Genomic DNA, 24,645 nt, shown 5'->3' with positions numbered 1-24,645 from the left:
GAATCTATTTGGAGGTAAAAACTCAAAACTAGCTATTTGTCATTTTCTAATTTATTTTAGAAAAAATTTAACACACTAAGAACCAATTAGAAAATGTCAAGCGGCTTTGAATTTTTCCCTCCAAATAGGCTCTATATGGGAGCCCTTTATTTTTCATTTGGATAGTCTCCACGTTTCTCGAAAAACTTCACCATCGACAATTGAACAAGAGATGAAATGCTAAAGCAAAGAAGCTATGGAGGTGTTGCACTCAGATTTGGTATTTTTCTTAACACAAAAATCTGATAACATAATGTGGAAAATAGATCTAGAAAGTTGGGACAAAGTAAAATTAGGTGAACACAACCCCCAATATTCAGTAATAAAAGCAAATGTTCTCAGCTGATGCCCCTTTTTCTCATTGTATTGCTGGCTTTGCGTTACCTTTGTGACGGTTGAATGAATCCATCTTTTAACCCTAAAAAAAGAAGGAAAAAAGAAGGAGATCAGGGGGTGATGACTGAAATAAGTTGTTGATTGAGAAGTGATGGACTTGAATTTTGGATCTGCCACAGTCCAACAAATTCTTCAAGGATTTCTAAATTGCCTCTTTCTATTTCTCTGATGAGGTTCTTCTGCTAGCACCATATATGCTTTAATAATAAATAAATAAATAATAATCCGTGGAAATACCATCATCTCATCAACTCCAAATAAACCAATTTCCAATCAAATCACATTTCAAACCCGACCAAAACACAGTTATGCATACACTTGCCAATATGAAAATAATATTCATTTGAAAACAAAGTCCATTCACAACAAGTTCAATGTTGTTCAACTCTGAGAGGGCTCCTTCTCTGGAGTATGCAAAGTGTGGGTACCTATCCGAGAGAATAAACGGTCTTAATTAACAAACGTACCCAACAACGAACTTTAACTCAAAACTTTAGTTCACGGGTCTCGAAGTGTGCACAACCTTTAAGAAGGTTTATAGAGTCATTCTAGTACTTCCCGAAGAATGAGACAATCTCAGAAGACTCATGGTCAACTTCGCGGTCAAACTTTCCATATTGGTCAATTGGGCATGCGGGGCCCACGACCTCCAATTTCCGATCTGAAAGTTCCTACACAATCTTAGTGGTACTGTGAACAACATAATTGAAATTGGAACCGATCGAACGGTCTGAACCTATCTAACCCAGATATCGTATAATAGGCGCAATATCTGTTCATGGACCACGGCCAAAAACTGACCAAAACAAGCCGGAACGAAGTTGAAACCGTTGGTATAATTGGGGGGTTAGAAATTGATCTATAAATCCTCAAAATTAACCCAAACCAAGCACATAAATATGTAGAGCATGATGAGAGTATGTAGTTTCATATGTGGTTTGCCAATTTTGGTCGCCGGAATCGCCGGAAATCATACAAACATTGCCAGTGATGATATAAGGTTTTCGCTCGGTTCCAGTCCGAAATCCCGACCAATCGTAGAGTTTTGAAGGTGAAAATGGGTATGGACATGTAGAGTAGGAAGAGACGAACGTTTTGTGGGTCGTGGCGTCGCCGGCCGTACCGGATGGAGGAGAAAACGTCGGCCAAACAAGTCAGTCTATTTCCCAAAGAAGGAGAGGGTCACGCGAGCGAGGAGAGAGAGAAATTCCACAAAAAGGAATGTGATATGTTACTTAAATTGGAATTTCGCAATATTTACGGTTGTGTCATTGCACTTAAGTAGATTATAACTTCTTTATTTTAAATCGGAATTGAGCATGCCGCCTAGCTGCGAACTCGTATTAATGAGCTTTACGCAATGATGCTACTCAATTCTCCAAGTTCCTTTCCGAACAAAAAGGACTAAAGTGCCCATACTCCCAAGGGAAAACATGTAACTACTCAATGAAATAATTAATTAGAAACAATTTGTTGGGTCAGGGTGTTACAAAAATGTTCCAATTCTTGCCTATGAGTTGCATGTAAAGATTGAGAAATCCAAACACTCTGAAGTTTAGAACTATAATAGAAATCATATAATTTGTATAAGATATATCTAAGTAATAATACAATTGTGTCCATTATCCTTTCTATAGCATTCACCAAATGATCGCTCTCGGTCGGACGAAAGCCTAATATGAAATCTAAAAGGTTTAGGATTTCAAGAAAGCAGAGAAAAGGGAAATATGTCAAGGGCATCAACACTCTTTTATATGTTATAAATGGTTAATGCTTGAACAATAAATCTATTAAAAGGTTAAAGAGCTTTAAAGGGTAAATAAAGTATAATCTTTTATGATAAGTCATTAAAATTCCTCCTCATGCCATACCCCAAGGATAACAATATTGAAAGGTCAAATTGAACAACAATGATAGTTGAAATTGTTATCTCAAACGTAAAGTTTAGAACCTTATAATTTGATAAACGAACTAAAAGTTGTCATATCTATTAAAGAAGTTAATAGATACTTGTTGCAAAACAAGTAAATTGAATGATTACAAACCATAAGTGAATTATCAAACAAAGTGACAATTCAACTGCTTTTATCAGCTCACCACATTTTAAAGTTCCAAGAAGTTGATTGATGGTGTGATACACCAACCACGTAGCAATGGTGAAAGTTAAAAAGTAATTTTCTTGATCATAATGAAATCATATGATGACATTAAGTATGAACTTCAATCAAGGAGCTGGATTATTTATATAAGATGAATAACATACAAGATAAATAATATCTTGAAGAAGCATTTTAGAAATGGTCATATGCTTATCAATAAGTATGCGATCATCCCTAAAAAAAGAATAAAGGCCTAGCAGAAATTACTTGTTTTTCGAGACCCCACTATAAGTTCTATCCATATACGTTCTGATCGCCAACTCATACTATAACTAGACCTAGTTGCATTTATGATATGATCAAGATACTGCAAAATAAGTTGCACTTAATACAAATGTATATCAAGGACAACATTGTAATATCCCAGGATCAAATCCCTAGACAACTAATAAAGCATTTCTTTTGAATTATAAGAACACTGTAACACCCCGACCCCAAATTTTACCCTTATTTAATTATTTAATTATTTAAGGGTATTTTAGTCATATTTTTAACCGGAGAGAGTTTGGGACCGCGACTTGTATTTTTGGATAGGTCGTACTGAGACGAGTTCATAGACACGTAGTGGGCTCGAATCGGAGTTGTAACGAGAGAGATATGATCAAAAGAAACTCAGTGGCACAATCGTAAATATTTCGAAATGGGATTTTTATAAAAATCTGATTTTCTCTTTCTCTCTCTCTCTCTCTCCCGCGCGACCTCTCTCTTTCTCCTCTCTCCCGTTTCGCTGCCGTCGCCTTCCAAGAGGCGCCGGCGCCACCACAGGGCACCACCGGCCACGGGACCGGTGGCGTTCGAACCGCCGTCGTCCCTCCTTCCTTTCCCGACCGTTCCCCGCCGGCGATGTGGCCTGTGCTGGCCGGAAAATGCAGAAAACTGCCGGGAAGTCGTCGAAACTTCAACGTCGTCGATCTCCCTCCTCCGGCCACCATTTCCGTCGACCCAGGTATGGATCTTGAACCTCTCGAGCTGTTCTAGCTGCCTGTTGGTTGGGTTTTGATCGATTCGATCTCTAGATCACTCGATTTTCGAATTGAAAATCGGCCGAAACTTCAGCCGCCGTGATCGGCCATTTTCGGCCACTTTTTGGGGTAGGTCCAAGAACAAAAGTGGCTCCAAATAGGGTGTTTTACCTAGGGTAGGAGTTTGGAGCCGTGGTTTTGAGATTTTCCGGCCAAGCGTTATCGCTTTGGGCACCCACGCGCTACCGGCGCGTGCGGCGGCGCATGGGCACTGTAGAAAAATAGCACTGTGTTCCGATGAGATCCTTAGGTTGTCACGAGTGCGTAGGATTTTGCGGATCTCAATTCGGACGTCGTTTGACTATCGAACGGATAATCGCATATTATGCGTTATCCAGGTTCGATAGGTTGGGACCGTCGGATGGTCCCAAATTTAATATATGTTAATCTAGGTATTTCTAGGATCGTGTAGGAATTCACGGATCGTGAATCGGAACCCCGGATGTTCCGAATAATAATTTTAAAGTTTATATTTTATATTAACCGTCAGATCGTACGATCGTGAGCGATCCGACCGTCCGATCTGAACCAAACTGGCAAGACAAGTGTCCTGTACCTGGTAGAACCCATAGGGACCTTCGGATCAGAAATTGGAGGTCGTGGGTTCCGCAGGTCCGTTTGACCAGGGTTAGAGTAGTTTGACCCTTGGTTGATCGTGAGTCTCCCGGAGTAATCTCACCCTTCCAGGGGGGATTATCGGGAGCTAGACTATTGTGGAGGGTTACACAATATTAGAATTATTATATAAATTATATATGGTTGTACAAGGGTACAACAGAGTCTAGAATGTCAGTTTAGAGTGCTATACGCACTACTGTAAGTACCTCCCCGGATTTTGGATTCACTACAAGTACCACCAAGTGAAAGTTAGGTCCCGCGTGGCGTAGGTTATCCGGCGTTGGGACAGACCCCATACGTGGCGTTGGTTGTACCGGCGTATGGGGAGCTATTGTGATATTGTGTTGAGGTCGCACGTGGCGTAGGTTATCCGACGTGTCGACAGACCCCATACGTGGCGTTGGTTGTACCGGCGTATGGGGAGATTTGTGATATGATATTGAGGTCCCGCGTGGCGTAGGTTATCCGGCGTTGGGACAGGCCCCATACGTGGCGTTGGTTGTACCGGCGTATGGGGAGTTATGTGATATGATGTGCAGGTCTCGCGTGGCGTAGGTTATCCGGAGTTGAGACAGACCCCATACGTGGCGTTGGTTGTACCGGCGTATGGAGAGATATTATGATAGTATGGCATGGTCGCACGTGGCGTAGGTTATCCGGCGTGTTGACAGGCCCCATACGTGGCGTTGGTTGTACCGGCGTATGGGGAGATTATGTGAAATACAGAGAAATGAAATAAGGTATCGCCCAAATGTAGAACTGGGTTTTATGGAAGAACTACGTGTGGCTTGATCCCTCAAGGAGGGTACGTAGGCAGCCTAAGGTTATTAGGCGCAGCCGCAGACTAAATATTAGTCATTTTTGGTATTTGAATTGTTTGGTAATCGGTTAAGAATTATTGGAAGGCCGAAGGCCATTTGTGTGAATTGCATGAAATTATATTGTGCATGCTGCCAGTTGGGAATATTAAATGCGTTTTCATGCAGGTTGAAATTTTGGGAAATGTCCAAATTATAGGGGAGACTCTGCCGAAATTTCGGCAGGAAGTCTCGGTTTTTAGTAAGTGGGCCTGGCATCGGGGTGATGTCAGAAATTCCAAAGGGTTCGTCTCGGATTTTGAGAAAATTCGGGGCGGGTCCTTTCAAACACAAATAGACAAAAGGCAAAATAAGCGAAGAGGGATAGTATTAGAGCATCAGAGTGGAAGCATATACCTGAATGAACTCTAATCGGATCCTAATAGTACGGGAACTAACTCTAGAAAGTCATTCATAATGTGCAGGGATTCAGAGCTTCTAATTTAGAGTAGGATTTCATTTGTTTAATCCCATGCAATTTCTTTTGAGTTGTAATATGTGTTTTGTCTAGGAAATGCCAAAGGGGGAGATTGTTAGTATGAAAATAGTGTTGTCATTTCCTAGACTCTAGCATAGGTTGAAAATTAGTGTGTGAAGAATTGTTACTGGAAGTTTTGGCACAACTCATTCAACCCCATACATCCGAGGCTTGACTTGACCGATATGAGAAACTTGATTTCAGGTAAATCATGACATAATCATGCATTCATTATAGGATTCCTAGTTTGAGTTTTTTGTTTTAATAGATATTGTTTTTCTATTAAAAATTGATTGGTTGGCGTTTTTCAATAAGAATCCATATTCAACTAATATTCATGTTGGAAAACCAATTGTGGTCTTCTTAAGAGTCCAAATTAAGCTAAAAGTTCATAGTTATAATTGAAGTGGGTTTGGTACTCGTGTGCGGTCATCTGACTAGGTATAGGAAGCTTTGATTAAAAGCAGCTTGCATCTCTTTGGTTTCATACGGTTTTTGATATTAGGTTGAGCATATAGAATTCTGAAGCAAAAGTTGTTGTGCACATATTTGAGATAAATCATCAATTGTTCCATGTTTACTTGGTGATTTATCAAACACTTTAATCATTCATATTGCATTCATATGCATGTCGGTGACTCATACAGTTGAGTGCACCAAGACCGTGGTGGCGGTTTTCCTCCGGCGAGCTTGAAGTAATCGTGGCCAGTATTACGTTCAACATAAGGAGTGTCGAAGATCATCCCGTGACAGAAGTTGAGTTACGAAGAAGTCGGTAAACATTATCTAGAATGAGTCTAGGATAAGTGTGTGAGTATTTCTTGTAATCATCGTTCTATAGTGGATTTGAGTTGAACTGAAGAGTCCCGTAGATTTTTCCCAGAGGTGGAGTTTTACCACGTAAAATAATTCTCTGCGTGTTCTTTTATTTTAAGCTTTATACATCTCAGGATTGATAACTAATATCAATCTTGCTTCAAAGGTTGATCATTATTTATTGCAAAAAATTCGAATTAGCTTGTTTAACCTTCTCCAGGCATATATAGATATCCTACATGTATTTTCATGTTTAAAAAAAAAAAATTGAAATTCTATTATATTTTGGAATTTTAATTTTTTTAGGTAAAAATGTTTAGAAAATTAAATCACGAGTGTTGAAATAAAAATAATGTCAAGAAAATTTAACAAGAAAAAAAAATTTAGGGGTTAATCATCCTTAAATAATTTAATAAAGTTGCGGACTCAAATTATGAGTCTACAAGGTTGGAGCAAAAAAATTTTGAGTCCTGAAAATACATGAATAGTTGTATTTTGGAGGGTAAAAATTTGAGTTTAGCCCCAACATGGTTAGAGATGACCTTATCACCTTATTAAAAATTTAAGTAAGAAAAAACGTCATTTTTTTGCTGTTTACTTGGTTGTGGTCTTTGAAGTGATGTTTTTCTTTCAAAATTGTTATGTGCCACAAAATTATGGCTTTATTACTCAGATTTTTTCTTTTGAAAAAAAAAAACTGATATTTTCTTTCAAGTTTTCTCTTTATTAAATAAGGTTACAAGAAAGTTATTAAATTTTTTTAGATAAATTAAAGGAAACATAAAATTTAATATAATTAATAAACGTAAATTTAGAAAACAAAAGATAATATGTAACATACATTAATGACATTTTTTTAAGTGTAAAGAGGATACATGTCATAAGAAAAATGAAAAATTTCTAAAAGAGAAAGTTGCTAACATTTCCTTAAAAAATTGTATAAATTTCACGAAATTCAAAGAGTAAAGTGGTGTAGTCATATTTTTATCATTTTTGATATTTTATTTTATCTCGCTCTCCACGGACAAGTGAGAGAAAGTGAAAAATATCTTGGCCGTGGGGCTGTGTTTCTCACAAAATTACTAGTCGCCTATACGGGCGCGTGGCAATTCAGAAAACCTCTCCCACGAGCCGAACTGTCTTTCTCGTTCGTCATTACTGTGAAACTGTGTAGAGCGATTTTTTTTTTTGGTCATAAAACTGTGTAGAGCGATAAATGCCAGAGCGATACAACTGCAACTGTGGGTCCCTCTCTCTCTCCCTCTCTCTCTCTCATCTTGTGCTTCAAAACCTGCCTTTCTCCTGTCTCTCTCATTACTCTCCCCCCTCCTCTCATGAGCTTTGGTAGATTTGCAGAAGAAGCTTTACCTTTTGCTTAAGCTCAGAAAGCAAAATGCTTCTTAGATTTTAATCCCAGATTCCCTTTCATTTGGTCCCTTTCCAGGTATTTGACTCTCTCTCTCTCTCTCTGTCTCTCTCTCTCTCAAGCTTTTATGTGTTTGTTGGGTTCAAGTAAACAACCTCCAAAAGTAGAATAATTTTTTTTTGCAAGTAAAAAAGTAGAATATATACTCAAAGGGAAATTTATCATTTTCCTTTCTGATTCCTTTTCTTTTTAGATTGGTGAATAATTTATTTCTCTTTGAATCAGTCTTTGCTCTGTGGTTCTAGGGGTGTGCTGGGCTTTTTTCTATTTACAGTTTGTTTGACTCTGATTTTGTCAACTGTTTGAACCACTATAGTAAGATAGTCTGTTTATGGTTCCTACAGCTTTCAAGCTTTAAAAAACTTTTATTATTTCCAAGTTGTACGCCTGGTTTTGACTGTAAATTGATCAAATCTTGATGGTTTTTGTCCGGTTTTGCTTGAAAGTTATCTGTGGACTCTGAAAATGTTGAATGTGGTCTCATTTTTCATTTGGTCCAAATGTTTGATTAGTTTCTGAATTCAAAGGATGACAGTTGGATTGCGGCTGCCCGGAGACTATTACGGGTTCTAAAAGTGGCACATCACCAAAACCTGATACAAGTTATTACTTCAACTTGATTTTGCTGATATTAGTAGCTGTGCATCTTTTTGAGATTGTAGCATTTGTGGTGTTGTATTATGTTAGAAGGAAACCAAAGCTTTTTATTTGGATTATCTTAGATTGTAGCACAGTTATTACTTATATGGTGTTTTTCATTTCGAAGAAGTCATATTTTCAGACCATTATTGAGGATAGAGGAATTTGGTACCGTAGAGAAGTAAATGGAGCAAAAGGAGGGAGAGAGCTGGAGGGAATTGGTGAGGAAGATGCTCCCACCAGGTGCTTCAATCCCTGAAGATGCTTCTGATCTTGATTACTCTATAGCTATGGAGTATGTAGGCCCTCCTGTCTCTTATGATGTCCCTAGGGTTGAACCCCTTGATGTTAGTTCACGTGCAATCCCAACTGCAGAACCTCTATCTGAATCACAAAGATCAGTTACCAATATGGGTCCTCCAGTTATCGAACCGATTCCTCTGCCCGTGTCTCGCATTGCTGGTGTCACAAGCTCCCCTACTCAAAGTCCAAGGGTATCAGGAAGCTCAGAGTCTGTAGTGTCTGTCTTGCAAAACCCTGATTTTTCTTCAGCCTCACCTTCAGCTTCTCCAGGTTCAGTCCATAATCCTCCAGGCATCCATCCCAAACAAGTTTCCAATGAAGTAAAGCGAGCTCCAGTTGTCACTTTTAATACGGTTGATAGGTCTCAGAGGAAAGAGGTTGATGTAGAGCAGCCAGTTTTTACCGCTTATGTTGGGGTTTCTAAGGAGAAAAAGAAGAAAAAAAGTAGAGTTTGTTATCGGTGCCGAAAAGCAAAGTGGGAAACGAAAGAGTCATGCCTGGTTTGTGATGCTAAGTATTGCAGCAATTGTGTGCTTAGGGCAATGGGTTCAATGCCTGAAGGGCGTAAGTGTGTGACCTGCATTGGTGAGCCGATTGATGAATCAAAGCGGTTAAAATTGGGTAAACAGTCGAGGCTATTGTCCAGATTGCTCAGTCCATTGGAAGTCAAGCAGATAATGAAAGCAGAAAAAGAATGTTCTGCCAATCAGCTTCGACCAGAGCAGCTGATAGTGAATGGGTTCCCTCTAAAGCCAGAAGAGATGGCTGAATTACTTGGTTGCCCTTTACCTCCGCGGAAATTGAAGCCTGGCAGATACTGGTATGATAAAGAATCTGGTCTATGGGGAAAGGTGAGTGCATATTTAACATGCTTGTCCAATTTCTGAAAAGAAAAGAAAAGGCTTTTATGAATTCCCTTGATCATCTCAACTTGTTTATTGGGCAGGAGGGAGAAAAACCAGATAGAATCATAAGTTCAAACTTAAATTTCACTGGGAAACTTAGCCCAGATGCAAGCAATGGGAACACTGAGGTTTACATCAATGGTCGAGAAATTACAAAACTTGAATTGAGGGTGCTAAGGGTAAGACCTGTGACTTGTTAATGGTAATGTATCTTATTATTTCTTTTGTATGTCATGATATGTAACTTATAGGCTTGTGGTAAGCCACTAGGTTATGGTGGATTGCCCTTTAGTTGATGGTTTTATGAATCTGGTATTCCATTTCAGATTAGTGTGCTTCTTCTTTACTTCTTTTGATAATCTGGTCATATGTTCTCTTTATGTAAGGCTCATCACCATGCATATAGGACTTACATCACATAGCAGCAGTACATTTTTGTGCATTAACGAGGTTAAAACCAACAGGAAGTAACAGCTGATGCAAAAGTATAATAAGCAATGAGAGCAGGAATGTAACTTTTCAATGGAAGTTAAAAGGTTTCTTGTACATAATAACTTGGTGTACATTATCCAAATCAGGGACACAGTTCACATTTCATAAATGCCACGCTGAAGAGCACTGCTGTCATTATGTATATGGGTTCTTTACTTGTTTGTTATTATTGGACTATCACTTCAAATTGATTTTTGAGGGACATCATCTTAAGTTTTAACATGATAAGTGCCCCTCTAATACTGTGTCTGTATTTATTGGCCTTGGTTGCAATTAATTTAATGCCTTTACTTTTGTACTTCTTTACACTGTCAGGTAGCAAATGTGCAATGTCCACGTGACACCCATTTTTGGGTCTATGATGATGGACGCTATGAGGAAGAAGGTCAGAATAATATCAGAGGAAATATTTGGGAGAAGGTATGTACTGGAAAACTCAGTTAGATTTCGCTGACCCTGTATTGGTTATGGCTCTCTTTATGAAGCATGTTTATTTGCTTTTTGCTAGACAGGCAACAACTCGTTTTGTCTGTAGCCTGTTCTCTTTGCCTGTGCCTCATGGTCAACCTCAAGGACCAAGAGATGAGGCTAGCAATTATACTACTGTTCCAAATTATTTGGAGCAGAAAAAAATTCAGAAGCTTCTCCTTCTTGGACTTCACGGATCTGGAACCAGCACTATCTTTAAACAGGTGCAGCCTCTTATGTAAAAGCTTCAATTGGGATGTGGATTGTAGAAATTTGCTTATTATGGTTGTTTATTTATTATTATTTTTTAAGTTGGTAGAGTGGGAGCCCTAGAAGTAAAAGAAGAGATGTGATGTGTTTTTCTAAAGCCCTAGAGTGAGAGCAGTGGGAGTTTTTTTTTTTCCTTAAGAATAGATGTGTTTCTTTTGTGGTTTTCTAGTCTTGTATAAGTCAGTGGTTTAGATGATGAAACTTGCTGCCATTCTAGAGAATAGATAGGTGCATATGTTGTTTCATCTAGCCACAAACATGAACATGTGAAGAGAAGAATTGTCACAGATTAGACAGAAAAAATCACCTTGAAGGTTTGGATTGAGAGGAGAGTTCATATAGTTGACTTGATTTCTAAGCTGAGTGTTATTGTTTTGCATGTGTTTGTTGGTTTCATAAACAATGAAGTGTACAACTAACTAGAAAGCTAAACGGAACAGAAGCTTATGAATTGCTTGCTTGGGTCTGGTATGAAAAAAGTAGTGAGCAATTGAGTTAGCAGTGGAACTCTTCTTGCAAATGTTATCACTTTCCTATTTCGCAATTTTCTCCAGATGCTTGAACCTTCTTGTAGGCAATTTTTTATATTTGTTTGTTGCTTTGTTGCCTCAGGTAATAAGGGTAATTGAAATTCGGGGATGGGGATTTCATTAGTTGTACTAACTAATGTACATTTAGTGACAGATGTGGCTCATGTGCGTGGCTGGAACAGTTGCAAGTATTACCTTCCATGCTTTCCATTTTATGAACAAATAAATAAAAGAACCTCATCTTATACGTATATTCCCCATTTGAGACGCATATTATACATAGATCAAGCGGAAAATGTACGGTACCATGAAACTGCCGAGCATCTTCTGTAAGCTGTGCCCTGTGTTTAGGAAAGAGAGTTTAGCTCATTGAGGTTTAGTCCCTTATGTTTTGTAACTGAAACTGTAAAGTAATCTCAAATTTGACGTGCATTTGTTTGACACATTTTTCTGCTGTCCATGAGTGCCATTTGAAATAAAACTTAATATAAAGTCTCTCTCTAGATCTTTTTATTGCTAAGTTTTATTACTGCTATTAGTGACAATTGTTCTGTGGCAATTGGGTAGGCCAAGTTCTTGTATGGGAACAAGTTTACTGCAGAAGAACTGCAGGATATAAAGTTGATGATTCAGAGTAACATGTACAAATATCTAAGCATTCTGCTTGATGGACGGGAGCGCTTTGAAGAGGAGGCTTTGTCGAGGATGGAAGGACATGGTTCTCATGATCAAAACACTAAAGCAGGTACTTTCGCAATTACACTGTGCCTTTGTCTAGCATTCTGCTTCATGGTATGAATTTTCAATCTTCACTCAAAGTTCTGCTAATGGATTGCATCAGTATAAATAAGCTATGTCAATAATTGTAATGTCTATTGCACCGCAATGTGGTGGAAACTTGTGTATGCATGAATGGTTTTGAGTTTTGAGAACTCAGCAACAATGGGGGCGAAATGGCAAGGAGCTCCTGAAAACTAGGATGTGATTATATTAACCTTGGAGTTTTCCTTTGCATGTATGCCTGTTGCAAATTCACACACATCGGAAATTACTGAAGTGAGTACTGTCAAACTTTTGTGATGAGTTGTCGTGTCAGACGTTTGTGATGAGTCACGGTGTCAAACTTTTATGATGAGTCATGGTGCCCATCTGTACTTTTCTTTGCAAATCACTCAATAGAATTTATTTTCCCGAAAAGAATTCAATGAGGAAATTGGAGCTTTTGGCTGATTCCAGGATTGTGGAGCGAGGTTTGTTTTCCTGTCCTTGGGAATTCATTTCTCATTACATCAAGTTGTGGGGAATGGCTCTAGTAAACGTCTTGCTTTGCTTTCCTCTACATCTGTTTCATGGGACTTGACCTTTAGGCATAACCTTAATGTGGGAGAATTCTTAAATTTTATTAATCTGTTGTCTTGCCTCAACAATTTTCCTGATGTAGAACAAGTAAGAACTCAGAAGTTAGGGAGGGATTATAGAAGAGAAGAGAAATTAGGGTTCAAGAGAGTAGAAATAGAGTGAAGGTAAGAGAATAACAAGACAGTATGAGAAGAGTAGAAGGAGAGAGAGGATTATAAATAAGAAGAAGAGAATGAGAGATTAGGGTTTAGAAGACCAAGAAATAATTCCGGGTGAAAACCTGTTTATTCAATCATTCAGGGAGCTAATTCAGGGAGAATTCTGCATTATCCTTTCTCCTCCCTTGTTGGGGGAATGCTGCTTCACATGTTTGGTGATGAGGACATCTTTGTCAAACCCATTAGGGTAGGGTTTACAAAAGAAAGAGATGGAAGAGGAAGTCATTTAATTTGGTCTTGAAATCTGGCAATTTTTTATTCCTGCGATTAGTTTCTAACTTATTCTCTTAGTAATGACTGTTTCATCTTAAAGAGGATAATCTGTTGCACGGGTGATAAAATAAAAGGTTTTAGTCACAATTTATTCAGGCTAAATAAGATAATCTTTCTGAATAAGAGGGATGTTTATTAACCCAGTTGTGAAATGGAGAAGCTTTTCTTTCCTGCACTATGGTAAATTCAGTATGTGATATTTGATTGAATTCTTATTTCAGGTGGTGAGATTGACCTCGATGAAACTACTCAATGTGTCTACTCCATCAACCCGAGATTGAAGCATTTCTCTGATTGGCTTCTAGACATTATTGCTACTGGAGATTTAGATGCATTCTTCCCTGCTGCAACACGTGAGTATGCTCCATTAGTTGAAGAGGTATGGAAGGATCCTGCTATTCAGGAAACATATAAAAGAAGAGATGAGCTTCATTTCCTCCCAGATGTTGCAGAGTACTTTCTAAGCCAGGTAAACCATCTTTAACTTGTGTGGTAATCCAAATTTTGGTGTTGTACAAATCTTGTTTGTCCCATTGTTTGAGCCATGTATTTCACCATCTTGTTTTTCAATTTGTGTTAAGCAATACAACTGTCTGTTGTATAATTTTGTTTGTTGGACAGATGGGGCTTCAAGGAAGATTTTTGAGAAATGTGTGAAGGAAAATCTCAAAAGATAATTGTAACAAACATAATATAATGGTTTATTTCTTGCAAATCAAACTGCTTCCTCTAACTAAGAATCACCTGGCACGCTCAACTACTTCCTATTTACACGGATATGTCACCACGCGCTCAAGCCACATGCCCACTAATGCCCGCATGCCACACAGCATGCACATAACAAAATGTCATCAATGCGGTGCTAAATTTAACATGATTTTGAAATAAGATTTTAAGTAATTGAAGAGCTGTGAGTCATCTTCACCTAGGAATCTCTGTAGATTGAAATAGTGGGTATTAGAACCAATCTTCTTGCATTGAGTGTTATCTCAGCATGTTATAGATTAATAACCTTAATTAAAAAAAATCTTCTGATGGTAATATCTTGCATTATTATTTAGTTGTTTTAATGAGATTGATACTAGTGAGTTATTAAGAATTTTCTTTCGAACTGGACCATGTTGTCAGCTATTTATGGATCTTTTTTAGAGGCTATTAGTTGTTTTATATTCTTCTCCTACCTATTCTTTTTTCTTAATAGCTTGCCGATTAGTATAAGTGTTAGAAGTTTAACCAACATGGTTTTATTTCTTCAGGCTGTTGAGGTATCTGGCAATGAGTATGAACCTTCAGAACGAGACATACTATATGCCGAAGGGGTCACTCAAGGAAATGGATTGGCTTTCATAGAATTTTCTCTGGATGATCGAAGTCCGATGTCTGAAACCTACACAGAAAATCTTGAAGCTCCGCCCCCACCTCTAACCAAGTAAGGCTATTAGCAGTTCTGTGTGTGATCATATATGAAGCTCCTGGCTTGCCCTATGTGATATGGCATGTCTTGAGTTTACAACACTGTAGTAGGGTGCTCAATTGGGCTTGAACCTTTCTCATTTCCTTATCTCATTGAGTGTTGAGTGGCACTATTGCCTTTGCCACCCACCCAAATACTCTCTCTCTCTCTCACTCTCTCCCCCCTGCCCACCCTGCCCCTGCCCTGAATAATGGCAGCCTTTCAAATAAATACAGTTATTCTCTCATCCGGATGTCCGTACGTTATTACCGTGCTGATGTCATTGTAAACAGGGAGGAAAGCAGGGAGGGGTAGTAGAAAATACATAGCGTCTGCACGGTAATAATGTCCGCATGAGAAAATCTGCAAGTTTTTTTTTTTTTTTTTTGAAAAATAAAACTAAAACTAAGGTTAGGGTTTAGCTGTATTTTGAGAATGTTAGTAGGTGGCTGCAACAGAAATTGTCAAAAAGAAAGGGCTAGGAAAAGTAGGTGTGTGGAGAAAATATTTGATATTTTGGTAGGATTGAACTTAGGATGAAGATTCGAACTAACAAACAGTAAGGGCTGCTCAAACCATCATTTTTCTCCTTACATGAAGATTTGAACTTGGGATTTCTACCCTCACTCCCGCCCATCACATGCCTCTTGACCTAAAGCTCATGGCCTACCACCTAAATCCACCGGTTCTCTTTTTATTGGTTACAGTGTACAATTATTGAAACTTAGTTAATGCAGTGACTCCATTACATCACATATATAAACTCTGATTTTTTTGTCTATTAGTGATGTTTAATATACAATCTTAGTTTTATGAACTTTCTGTATTGGATATCACAGATACCAACTTATAAGAGTAAATGCCAAGGGAATGAATGAAGGGTGCAAGTGGGTAGAAATGTTTGAAGATGTACGTGTGGTAGTGTTTTGTGTTGCTCTTAGTGATTATGATCAGATGTGGGTTGCCCCAGACAACAGTGGCAGCGGCACATTACTTCAAAATAAGATGATACAAAGCAAGGAGCTCTTTGAGACTATGGTCAGGCACCCTTGCTTTAAAGATACCCCTTTTGTATTAATCCTAAACAAGTATGATCTCTTTGAGGACAAGGTAAATCAGGCGCCTTTAAGCACTTGCGAATGGTTCAATGATTTTAGTCCTGTGAAGCCCCATCACAATAACCAGTCACTGGCCCATCAAGCTTACTTCTATGTTGCAATGAAGTTCAAAGATCTTTATGCTTCCATCACAAGTCGAAAGCTTTTTGTGTGGCAAGCTCGGGCAAGGGAACGAGTGACTATTGACGAGGCATTCAAGTACATACGGGAGGTTCTTAAGTGGGATGAGGAGAAGGAGGAGACCTACTATGGTGGACCAGAGGATTCTTTTTACAGTACAGACATGAGTTCCTCACCATATGTAAGGCAGGAGTGATGTGGCTTAGGATCTTCTTTGTATTTACTTTTTAATTAAAGTGAAGAGCGAGGGAAATTTGTAACATGCTCTGTGGTATTTTCATCCAAATAAAGTATATTTTATTTTTGGGAACATCAATTATAAATTATAATGACATTGAGCATGCATGTGGTTGTTTTTGGGTCTATAATGTCTCAGGAAATGCTTGTTTAAATTGTGGAATCTGGAACTATGCCTTGAAAGGTTTAAAGGGTAACCTCCCTTACCAATTTTAGCATCAATAATTTGCTCTTCTTTCTTGTTTCTATTATTTAACAGAAAATATAATTGGACAAGGATTCTACCACAAGCAACAAAAGAAAATTTATAGGGAGCTTCACTTTTATGGATTCGGATCCTTCTGCTTTGATTCTCTCTACTGGTATGTGCTTGGCTTTTAATTTAGACATGCCACCTCATTTTAAAAATACCTATTGTAAGAAAACATGCTGGATAATTTCAAAAGAAAAAACCCTGGAGAATAAATGAATAGTAAGGATGTCAATTTCATCTCTCAAGTCCTCTTTGAATTATAAACTAAAACAAAGATTTAAGTGAGAAATTCGGGTGACTTAGATGGTGCTCAAATGAATACTCTGGTAACCATAGCTATTTGTTTATATATTTAAGGGTAATTATCAATTAACTACTACGAAGTTGTTCGTGTTTTAGAGTTCGACACAAGTAGTTTTTTTCGACTCAGTAGCATCTGTAATGTTTAATTTCGTACCAATTTCATATATTCGTTAGTCAATCCATCAGGACCTCTGTTAAAAACTGATGTGAATCCATCCAGTGGGCCCCGTACTTAACAATTCCTGCCAAAATGTTGATGTGATCAGTTATCCACCCTTTCAGCTACCATGTGACCTTACAAATTTATTAAAATTTCAACAAAAAAATTCAAAAACCAACCCCCAAAAATTTGAATAGAGGTCCTGACGGATTGACTAATGAATATATAAAATTGATACAAGATTAAACGTTACGAATGCGACTAAGACAAAAAAATCTTGCTGTATCAAACTCTAAAATACGGACAACTTCGTAGTAGTTAACTAATAATTACCCTAATTCATCAAATAAGCTGCCTTTTCTCTGACAAACCAGACCTCGACCCTTGATTTGAGGTTAATTCTTCTGCACACACTTCTTTTGAAAACTTCTATTTGTGTGCATAAGTTTCAAAATGTAGCTAAACGTCGAATCAACCCTTTTGCCTTTCTGCGGTGACACACTGCCGGAAATCCACCTCATGATGCTTTTCCAAAGTCAGTTTTATACAATTTTACTTGGCCTTGGACTAGGCTGAGGAACAAATTATGGAGTTCGAACTTAAGTCGAATTGTCATGAGTTTTGGCCTTGGATGCAGTTATGATTATTGGGCCGACATCTTGGGCCATACATTATTGTAGTTGGGCTTTTATTTAGTATGAGAGCATCATGGTAGGTCGAGCCCAACTTGTAACAAATGTGAGTTTTTTGGACTTGGCTTTCAGTACAAACTTGGTTTTGGGCTCGGTTATCATGCACAAATTTTGAACCTATCAGGCTTTTAGGGCATGTCCGGTAACGTTTTCAGAGAATGTTTTCTTAGATATTTTCAGAGAATGAAAACAAAAAAACGAATTTTCATTTTCAGGAAATGAAAATGCGTCTGGGATAGATTAATTAGAAAATATCTTTATAATACAAAAAGAATGAAAACGTGTATGGTAATACAATTTGAAATAATAATATATGAGTTATTTTTATGGAAATGTTTGACATGAGAATGAAAACAACTTTTTTCTGTTTTCTACAGGTACACATGAACTTGTTTTCATTTTATGAAAACATTCTTAGTGTTTTCTATTTTTGGGGCACCGAACATGTTTTTGCCTTATTTTTATTCTCTGAAAATGAAAACATCCCCTTAAAATGCTACCGAACGGGGCCTTATATTCCAGATTAGCTTCTTCCAAGTGGGTCCCGAGAGGAAATTTTTTAGGTATAAAACATAATTGAGTAGGAACCATTAGCTAAAAGAGCATTTACTTCTATTTGTAAGATTTTTCATTCTTTTTCTATAAAAAATATATATATTGGCAAGTTTTAATGCCCGTTTGGCATTCTTTATTTGTGGTGATAAGTGATTTTTTAAAATTTTTGGGAAGCTAGGCCTGTTTAATAAACTATGAAAAAATCACTTATTAATAAAAATTACTGTGAGAGAAAGTTATAAGGGAAATCAGCTAGGTGCTTTCATTTTTTGATTATGCAGGAATCAGTTTCTAAGAGGCGCTGGGTTTAATGAAATTTACAAACTTCCAAAAATACCCCAATCTATTTCATGCAATCTCTTCTCTTCGCGTGTTTTCACCTTCGCATCCCTTTGCTTCTTCACGCCATCTCTTTCACAGAGTTTTCTTTCTCTTGAATCTCTTCTATTCTTCCTATTATTTTATTCTTGTTGAATCAATTGAAGAACACTCCTAATAAGCCACAAGACTCAAATAAGAGGTATATTATTTTTATTTCTTCTCAATTTGATTCTTTCCTCATTCTCTTTAATCTCTATGGTTTTAACTATAAATTTCATTCTTCACTCTCTCTTTAATTTCTAGGGTTTTAACTTCAATAGTTGTTGCTGTTGGTTTTTATTTGTTTACTTCTTTTTTTTCCCATTCTTGTTTTTGTTTCTTTGTTTCTTTGACATAATATTTATTTTTAATGGAATATATATATATATATGTATATGTGTGTGTGTGTGTGCAAGTGAAAGTGTTTTCCTTTTATCAAACACTTTAACACAAAAGTCATTTCAACATAATGCCCTTTTTATACACAACTCACATTACTTTCACAAGAAAATTTACCAAACACTTAGAAACTGATTATTGTACTAACAACACTTTTAACAAATAATTTACCAAACGCCAAACTGCTTTCTCTCACAGCTAATTTATCACACAATAAATTTGACAGCTATTATTTTCACAGCACAACAATGCCAAACTGACCCATAATCATTGACTTTTTTTTTAACAAGGTGGCATGTCTGAAATCATAGAAAAAAAATCAGAGCAAAGGATACTAGGATTTGCTTGACTTTTAATATAAGACTGCCACATCAACATAATAAAATCTAAAGGTTAAAACAACTGCAACATCACCTACAACAATAAAAATAAAATTACATTCTTGCCAAACAGACAGAAGCTAAGTCGTTGGTGTTCTTCTTCTTCTTCTTCAGAAATCAGATTCAACTAATCGCAGTTCTAAAACTCAAAAACACCAATTTTATTTCAGCCATCAAAGAAAAATACCCCTTTTATTTTCAATCCCAATCTAAGTGGTTCACAACAATCAATAATCCACATATTTTGAGCACCAAAAATACAGTGGCTTTCTATCTTAATTGAGTCTTACGATTAAATTGGGTTTAAATGGAGTAGGCTTTGTTACTTATGATATTTTTTTTGTTGGACAAATGCTTCTGATTACTGTGAGCGCCAAAATACTAATTGAAAAATATGTCCAACACGAACATGCGTACGTCGTCTTTCTCGTTCTATCTCTTCGCCTTTTGATTTCAAATCCGACTAGAAACTCTCTCAATTAACAATGAAGGAAGAAGAAGGAAAAAAAAACTGCTAGGTACGTTAAGTTTAGGGTTTTTTTTTTTTTTTTCCTTTTTAACTAGGAGTAAATTGGCTTTCTATTTTAAGGATGATGTGTCCAATTTAAATTCCTTAAATTAAATTTTAATAAGATGACATCTAAAAAATAAAAATAAAGTAAATTATGACAGAAAAAATTAAAATAAAGGATCCGGATCCAAACCAATAAAACGTGTTTTAAAAGATCCCATTTAATACCATTGTGCCACCGCCTTTAAAGCCCAATATTCTTTATTAAAAAAAAAACTCAATGCATCAAAAAACCCATGTAATATTAACCTCTTTTGCATGGAATAAAATAATTAAAACAACCCAACAACCAATCCAGTGCTCATAAAAAAAAAAACCCAAAAGAAAACACACTAATTTGTCTTTTCTTCTATGATGGTGAGTGTGGCTGAGAATAGTGGTAAGGGATACGGGTTTAGAGCACTTGCATTTACTTAGCTATGGTAAAGGGAAATGGCAAGTAAGGATAAATATTATTCACGTGAATAGTGATTATCTTATTCTTTTTAATTTTGCTTTACCATTCATTATCATGGTAAATAAAGACAAGCACTATTTACATGAGATATGCGGAAAGGAATTTGTATGAAATTTTGGTATAGAAAGTGAAGAACATGACTAGGTATTTATAGAAAAAATTTTCTGAATTTTTGAATTTTTTCATCTTTTTTTCATTTTTCATTTTTGTATTTATATTGGTTGTTGACGTCAGCATGAGCAGTGGCAGTTTCAGGATTCAAAAGCCGGTTGGGCAAAACTAACATACTAAACTCGACAATACGAGTGAAAGTGAATTTCATTAATAAACATAAAAAGATGTACCTAGTGTTCACCCGTTTTTGATTTGTTCCTGTGATGATAGGGTAAAGTTCTCAATTGTCTCGAAAACCATTGACTGGTCAACAAGTCTCTTTTGTGTGCGAGCGTGCTACGACTTGCAATAAAAATCCTAGCAGACTTCTTTAAAAATGGATAACTTGCACCCCAAGTTACTGATTTCTAAACAAGCGATTACGAATTTGGGTGAGGAATATCTCCCAAATAAGTTCTTTTCTTGCCTCAGACTGGTGAGGACTTCACAATTTTTCACAGTACAAAACTGGTAGTTCTGGCCAGAATAAATAACAAGAAAGTAAACTGTTTCAAACAGAACTACCTTTTACAAGACTCAGAAAGGGAAAGACCAACTCTAAAAAAGAGAAAAAAGCATTGGACTTTAATTTCTGCCTGGATAGCTACTTTTGATCCAGGCTGGATTGGACGTATCTGTGATGGATTGGACCATCGACACCTTCAACTGACAAGTTTCAGCTATAAATTGATACCAATGTTCGAGTTTGGCAGAGCTTTAATCTATTTCAAGCCCAACGGGCAAAATTAGAACTTCTTCAGTCTGAAAGGGGCGTAAGTGGCTGGATTTGATGATTACTGAGCTGGAACTGCACTGTAGTACCTGTTCTGCTTGATCAGGGCTCTCCATAAATTTGTTGAGGTTTTCATATTTGTTAAAAAAAAAAAAAACGGGACTCTGCTTGATTTGGCTTGTGCTGAACCAAATTTGTAATGAGAGAAATCTCACTTTGAATAATTATTTCTCTAAAACTGAACTGAAGTTAGAGATTCTGGATTATAGCTGACTTGTTTCTTGTGGCTCAATGAGCTTTTGGTTGCTTCAGTGTTTTGAAGGCTTTTGAGATCAAGTGATCATTTTGAGTTTTTGTTTTTGATTTATTTTTTTGGTTGTCCTCTAATCTGTTGAACCCTCTCTCATATTTATAGAAAATGCTGGAATGAGATTTCTATTCTTTTAATAATGGGCAGCAGATTTCTCCAAAAGCAAGATCTTTCATTTTTAATGTCAAAGAACAGGGAATTTTATCTATTCTGGCAGACAAACCATCAACAGTCAGTTCTTTGTGGGATCACTTCTCTGCTTTTTGAAAGAAAACCTATCTTTGATTTTTATCTCCTTTTTGTAAGAGTCCAATCTGCCATGATGGTTAGTTTGATTTTCCAGGTGAACAACTCCCTACTACCTACTTATCTTTTTAGAAAATATAGCTTGCTTATCCCTTGGAAATGGCACCTGTTTTGGAGCAGAATTTTTCTAAATATAGAAAAGGATTTTGGTATTCTTCCTTGATTGTAAAGACTGGAGAAATCTTCCTGTAAGGCTTGCCTTCATTAATTCCCCATCAACTCTCTTGTGACTAGTTGAATTTGCTGACTTTTCAAAGTCAGACAGTCACGTGGGTTTGCTTTAATATTGGGCTCTTCTCTTTTTCGTTTGATCACGCCAAGCCCAGGCCGAGTTTTTGGGATTGTGGGCTGATTCCTTTTCTCTGTTTTTCCAAAGCCCAAGTTTATCCTTGTGGGCTGACAGGTCCTGGACTAGGCTTTCTCGATTTTTGGGCTGCTCTCTCAGTTTATTTAAATCAAGCCCAAGTTGTGCTTATGTCTTGCGCCAAGACTATGTCTTGTGGGTTTGAAAAATGGGCTGGGCTCCGCACAATTTTTAGGCCTAAACACCTAGTCTGAGAAGGGGAGGGGGGGAAGGGGGAGACATAATGAGCCTTACTTCGCACATTATCTTGTTTATTCGACCGATATTTGCTTATTAGATGATGTAATCCTGGATCATGCTCAAGATAGTTGATATTAAAATCATGATCATCACTGAGTATTTGAGATTCAACTCTTTCAATTGGAGGCTCAACATTTGGAGACTCTGGAAGATTTTGCTCATCACATATTGGAGTAGATAAAGAAGTGCTAGAAGGCAATGTACTAGATGATGACCCATCATTCTTTTTCTTAAAAGAAGACAACAAATTCTTTGTTCTCTTGAGATTCCGATTGTGATTTGACATAATAAAACATAGCCTATGAATAATATGTAGAAAGAATTTCAATCAAACATACCAACAAAAAATCAAACAAATTCTCATAATAGCGTCTCAACAATACCAAACCAAAAATTATAATTCATCCATAATTAAACCCTAGAATACTTAATTTTAACAAAATTCCAAATCAAAACCCTAGAATAATTCATCTCTAATCAAAGCCCTAATTAATTTCAACAAAATCCCAAAATTATAATTCATCCCTAATTAAACCATAGAATACTCAATTTTAAATTGAAACTATAATTAAAGATATATAGCAAAGGAAAGAATGAGAATAATACTTCTTGTTGACAAAAGGAGAGGAGAAGATGTTGTTGCCAAGTTGCCCACCCAAGATAATAGAAGATATAGCCAATAGAGGGAGAATTTGACCCCAAAAAAAGAGACGGAGAAACTTGCTAATGTCGGGTAACAAGGAGAGAGAGAGAAAAAAATAAAACTAAAGAAAAAATAAACCAAAAAAGACAAAAAAGGACAAAAAAGACGCTTAAACCACCTCACACCCGACCCAACCCCTTACCCAGCACTACCTATCCTCCTTCTCATCTTCTCTCCTATCTCTCACTCTCACTAAAACTGCAAGGTGTCTTGGACCCGTGGAATCACATGCAAGATCTCATAAGCATTGAAAATGGGTCCAATTTTATTCAATTACCATTAACACCCATCTTTCACCTCAACCTTTTTTAGATATGATAAAATCTGTCAAAAAATGAGCGAGACCTTCAAAAAAAAGATGGGTCTTTGGTAGCCACCAATGGTTAATTTTTTGAACTGTGTGAGAAGGCCACAAAGTGAGGGAGAGAGAGGAAGGAAGAAAGAGAGACTAGGGAAGAGAAAAAGAGGGGAGGGGCGGTGACCAAGGGGAGAGGAAGCGCGAGGTAAGAGAGCGGGTCAGGGTGGGTTGCTATGTCTTTTGCTGATTTTTTATTTTCTTAATTTTATTTCAAGGGATAATAATGGGTTTCTTGTCCAACTGTAAAAAAAGCTTTGCTTGTTTTGAAAAATGACAAGTGACAAATTTCGAATGAGAGTATCAGAAATTAAGGGCTCGTTTGAGACTGTTTCTTTATGAAGCACTTTTACTTTAAGTGCTTTTATTATTAAAACGTTGAAATTTCATAAGAAATTGAAGTGCTTATTGGAAAGCACTTGGGAGTGCTTTTTGAAGAAGCACATGACTGGTGCTTCTCCAGAAAGCGCTTCTAAACTTTTCTGCTAAATGCTGTCAGAAGTGCTTTTGGTTGTCAGAAAGCGCTTTTAACTGTTCTAGAAGCACTCCCAAACGGGCTCAACATGGTAGTATAATCTTATTCCATAATTTCTTCTAGGCAGCAGTTCAGGCAAGAATAATGCTACTCTTACCACATTTGTATACCACATTCTTATATCATCCTATGTGGCAGTTGAGGTGGACAACCACATCATTAAAATTATTTAATTTTTTCTTTTCTTTTATGATTTATTTAAGTATTTGTTTTTCTAATTGTCTTAATTAAAATACACTTTATTGATTTAATTGATGTGACATATAATATGGACATGCCACATCATGTGATATAGAAATATGAGATAAAAATATAATAAGTGTAGCATTACTAATTGCCTTCGGGTTCACTTGGTAAATGGGTCTCATTCTTGTTCGGACTGACTTTCCTTGTCGTGAGGTAGAAAAAATATTCTTAACCACTTGAGTTGTAATTTCCGTGAAAACGAAAAAAAAAAAAAAAAGTTTATTTCTCCATTTCATGATTCTCTAACACTTTGTTTCTTCTCGTTCACAGCCTTTTATCTACTGACTGCAAAGCAAATAACTACAGCAAGACAAAGGGAAATCTCAAACGGACAAAACCCATTACGCCAAGCAACCTCACCTAATCTGCCTTAT

At 37.0% G+C, this 24,645-nt stretch overlaps 1 protein-coding gene across 6 annotated transcripts; it reads left to right on the top strand.

Annotated features, from left to right (window-relative positions):
* On the top strand, window positions 7,507–16,327 carry LOC18776572 (extra-large guanine nucleotide-binding protein 3). Of its 6 annotated transcripts, XM_020563640.1 has the most exons (10): window positions 7,507–7,829; window positions 8,324–8,413; window positions 8,593–9,604; window positions 9,700–9,837; window positions 10,466–10,570; window positions 10,663–10,842; window positions 11,986–12,163; window positions 13,490–13,737; window positions 14,525–14,697; window positions 15,561–16,283. In XM_020563640.1, exons 3-10 carry the CDS (start codon window positions 8,636–8,638, stop codon window positions 16,153–16,155), a joined length of 2,586 nt encoding a protein of 861 aa, XP_020419229.1. In that variant the 5' UTR covers window positions 7,507–7,829; window positions 8,324–8,413; window positions 8,593–8,635; the 3' UTR covers window positions 16,156–16,283. The 6 variants fall into 6 exon arrangements, with proteins under 6 accessions (XP_020419229.1, XP_007210372.1, XP_020419230.1 ...); XM_007210310.2 differs by lacking the exon at window positions 8,324–8,413 and having other exon boundaries at window positions 8,628–9,604; XM_020563641.1 differs by lacking the exon at window positions 8,324–8,413.

The sequence above is a fragment of the Prunus persica genome, chromosome G5, assembly GCF_000346465.2.
Source record: "Prunus persica cultivar Lovell chromosome G5, Prunus_persica_NCBIv2, whole genome shotgun sequence".
NCBI classification, from domain to species: domain Eukaryota; kingdom Viridiplantae; phylum Streptophyta; class Magnoliopsida; order Rosales; family Rosaceae; genus Prunus; species Prunus persica.
This window is presented reverse-complemented; position numbering and strand designations above follow the sequence as displayed.

What these genes read in the sequence shown, in the direction of transcription:
- LOC18776572 (XM_020563637.1), top strand. Translation starts at nt 8,636, where the DNA reads ATGGAGCAAAAGGAGGGAGAGAGCTGGAGGGAATTGGTGAGGAAGATG. An exon ending in CCAGCACTATCTTTAAACAG is followed by an intron (nt 10,843 to 11,985) that starts GTGCAGCCTCTT and finishes GCAATTGGGTAG; the next exon opens with GCCAAGTTCTTGTATGGGAA. An exon ending in CCGCCCCCACCTCTAACCAA is followed by an intron (nt 14,698 to 15,560) that starts GTAAGGCTATTA and finishes TGGATATCACAG; the next exon opens with ATACCAACTTATAAGAGTAA.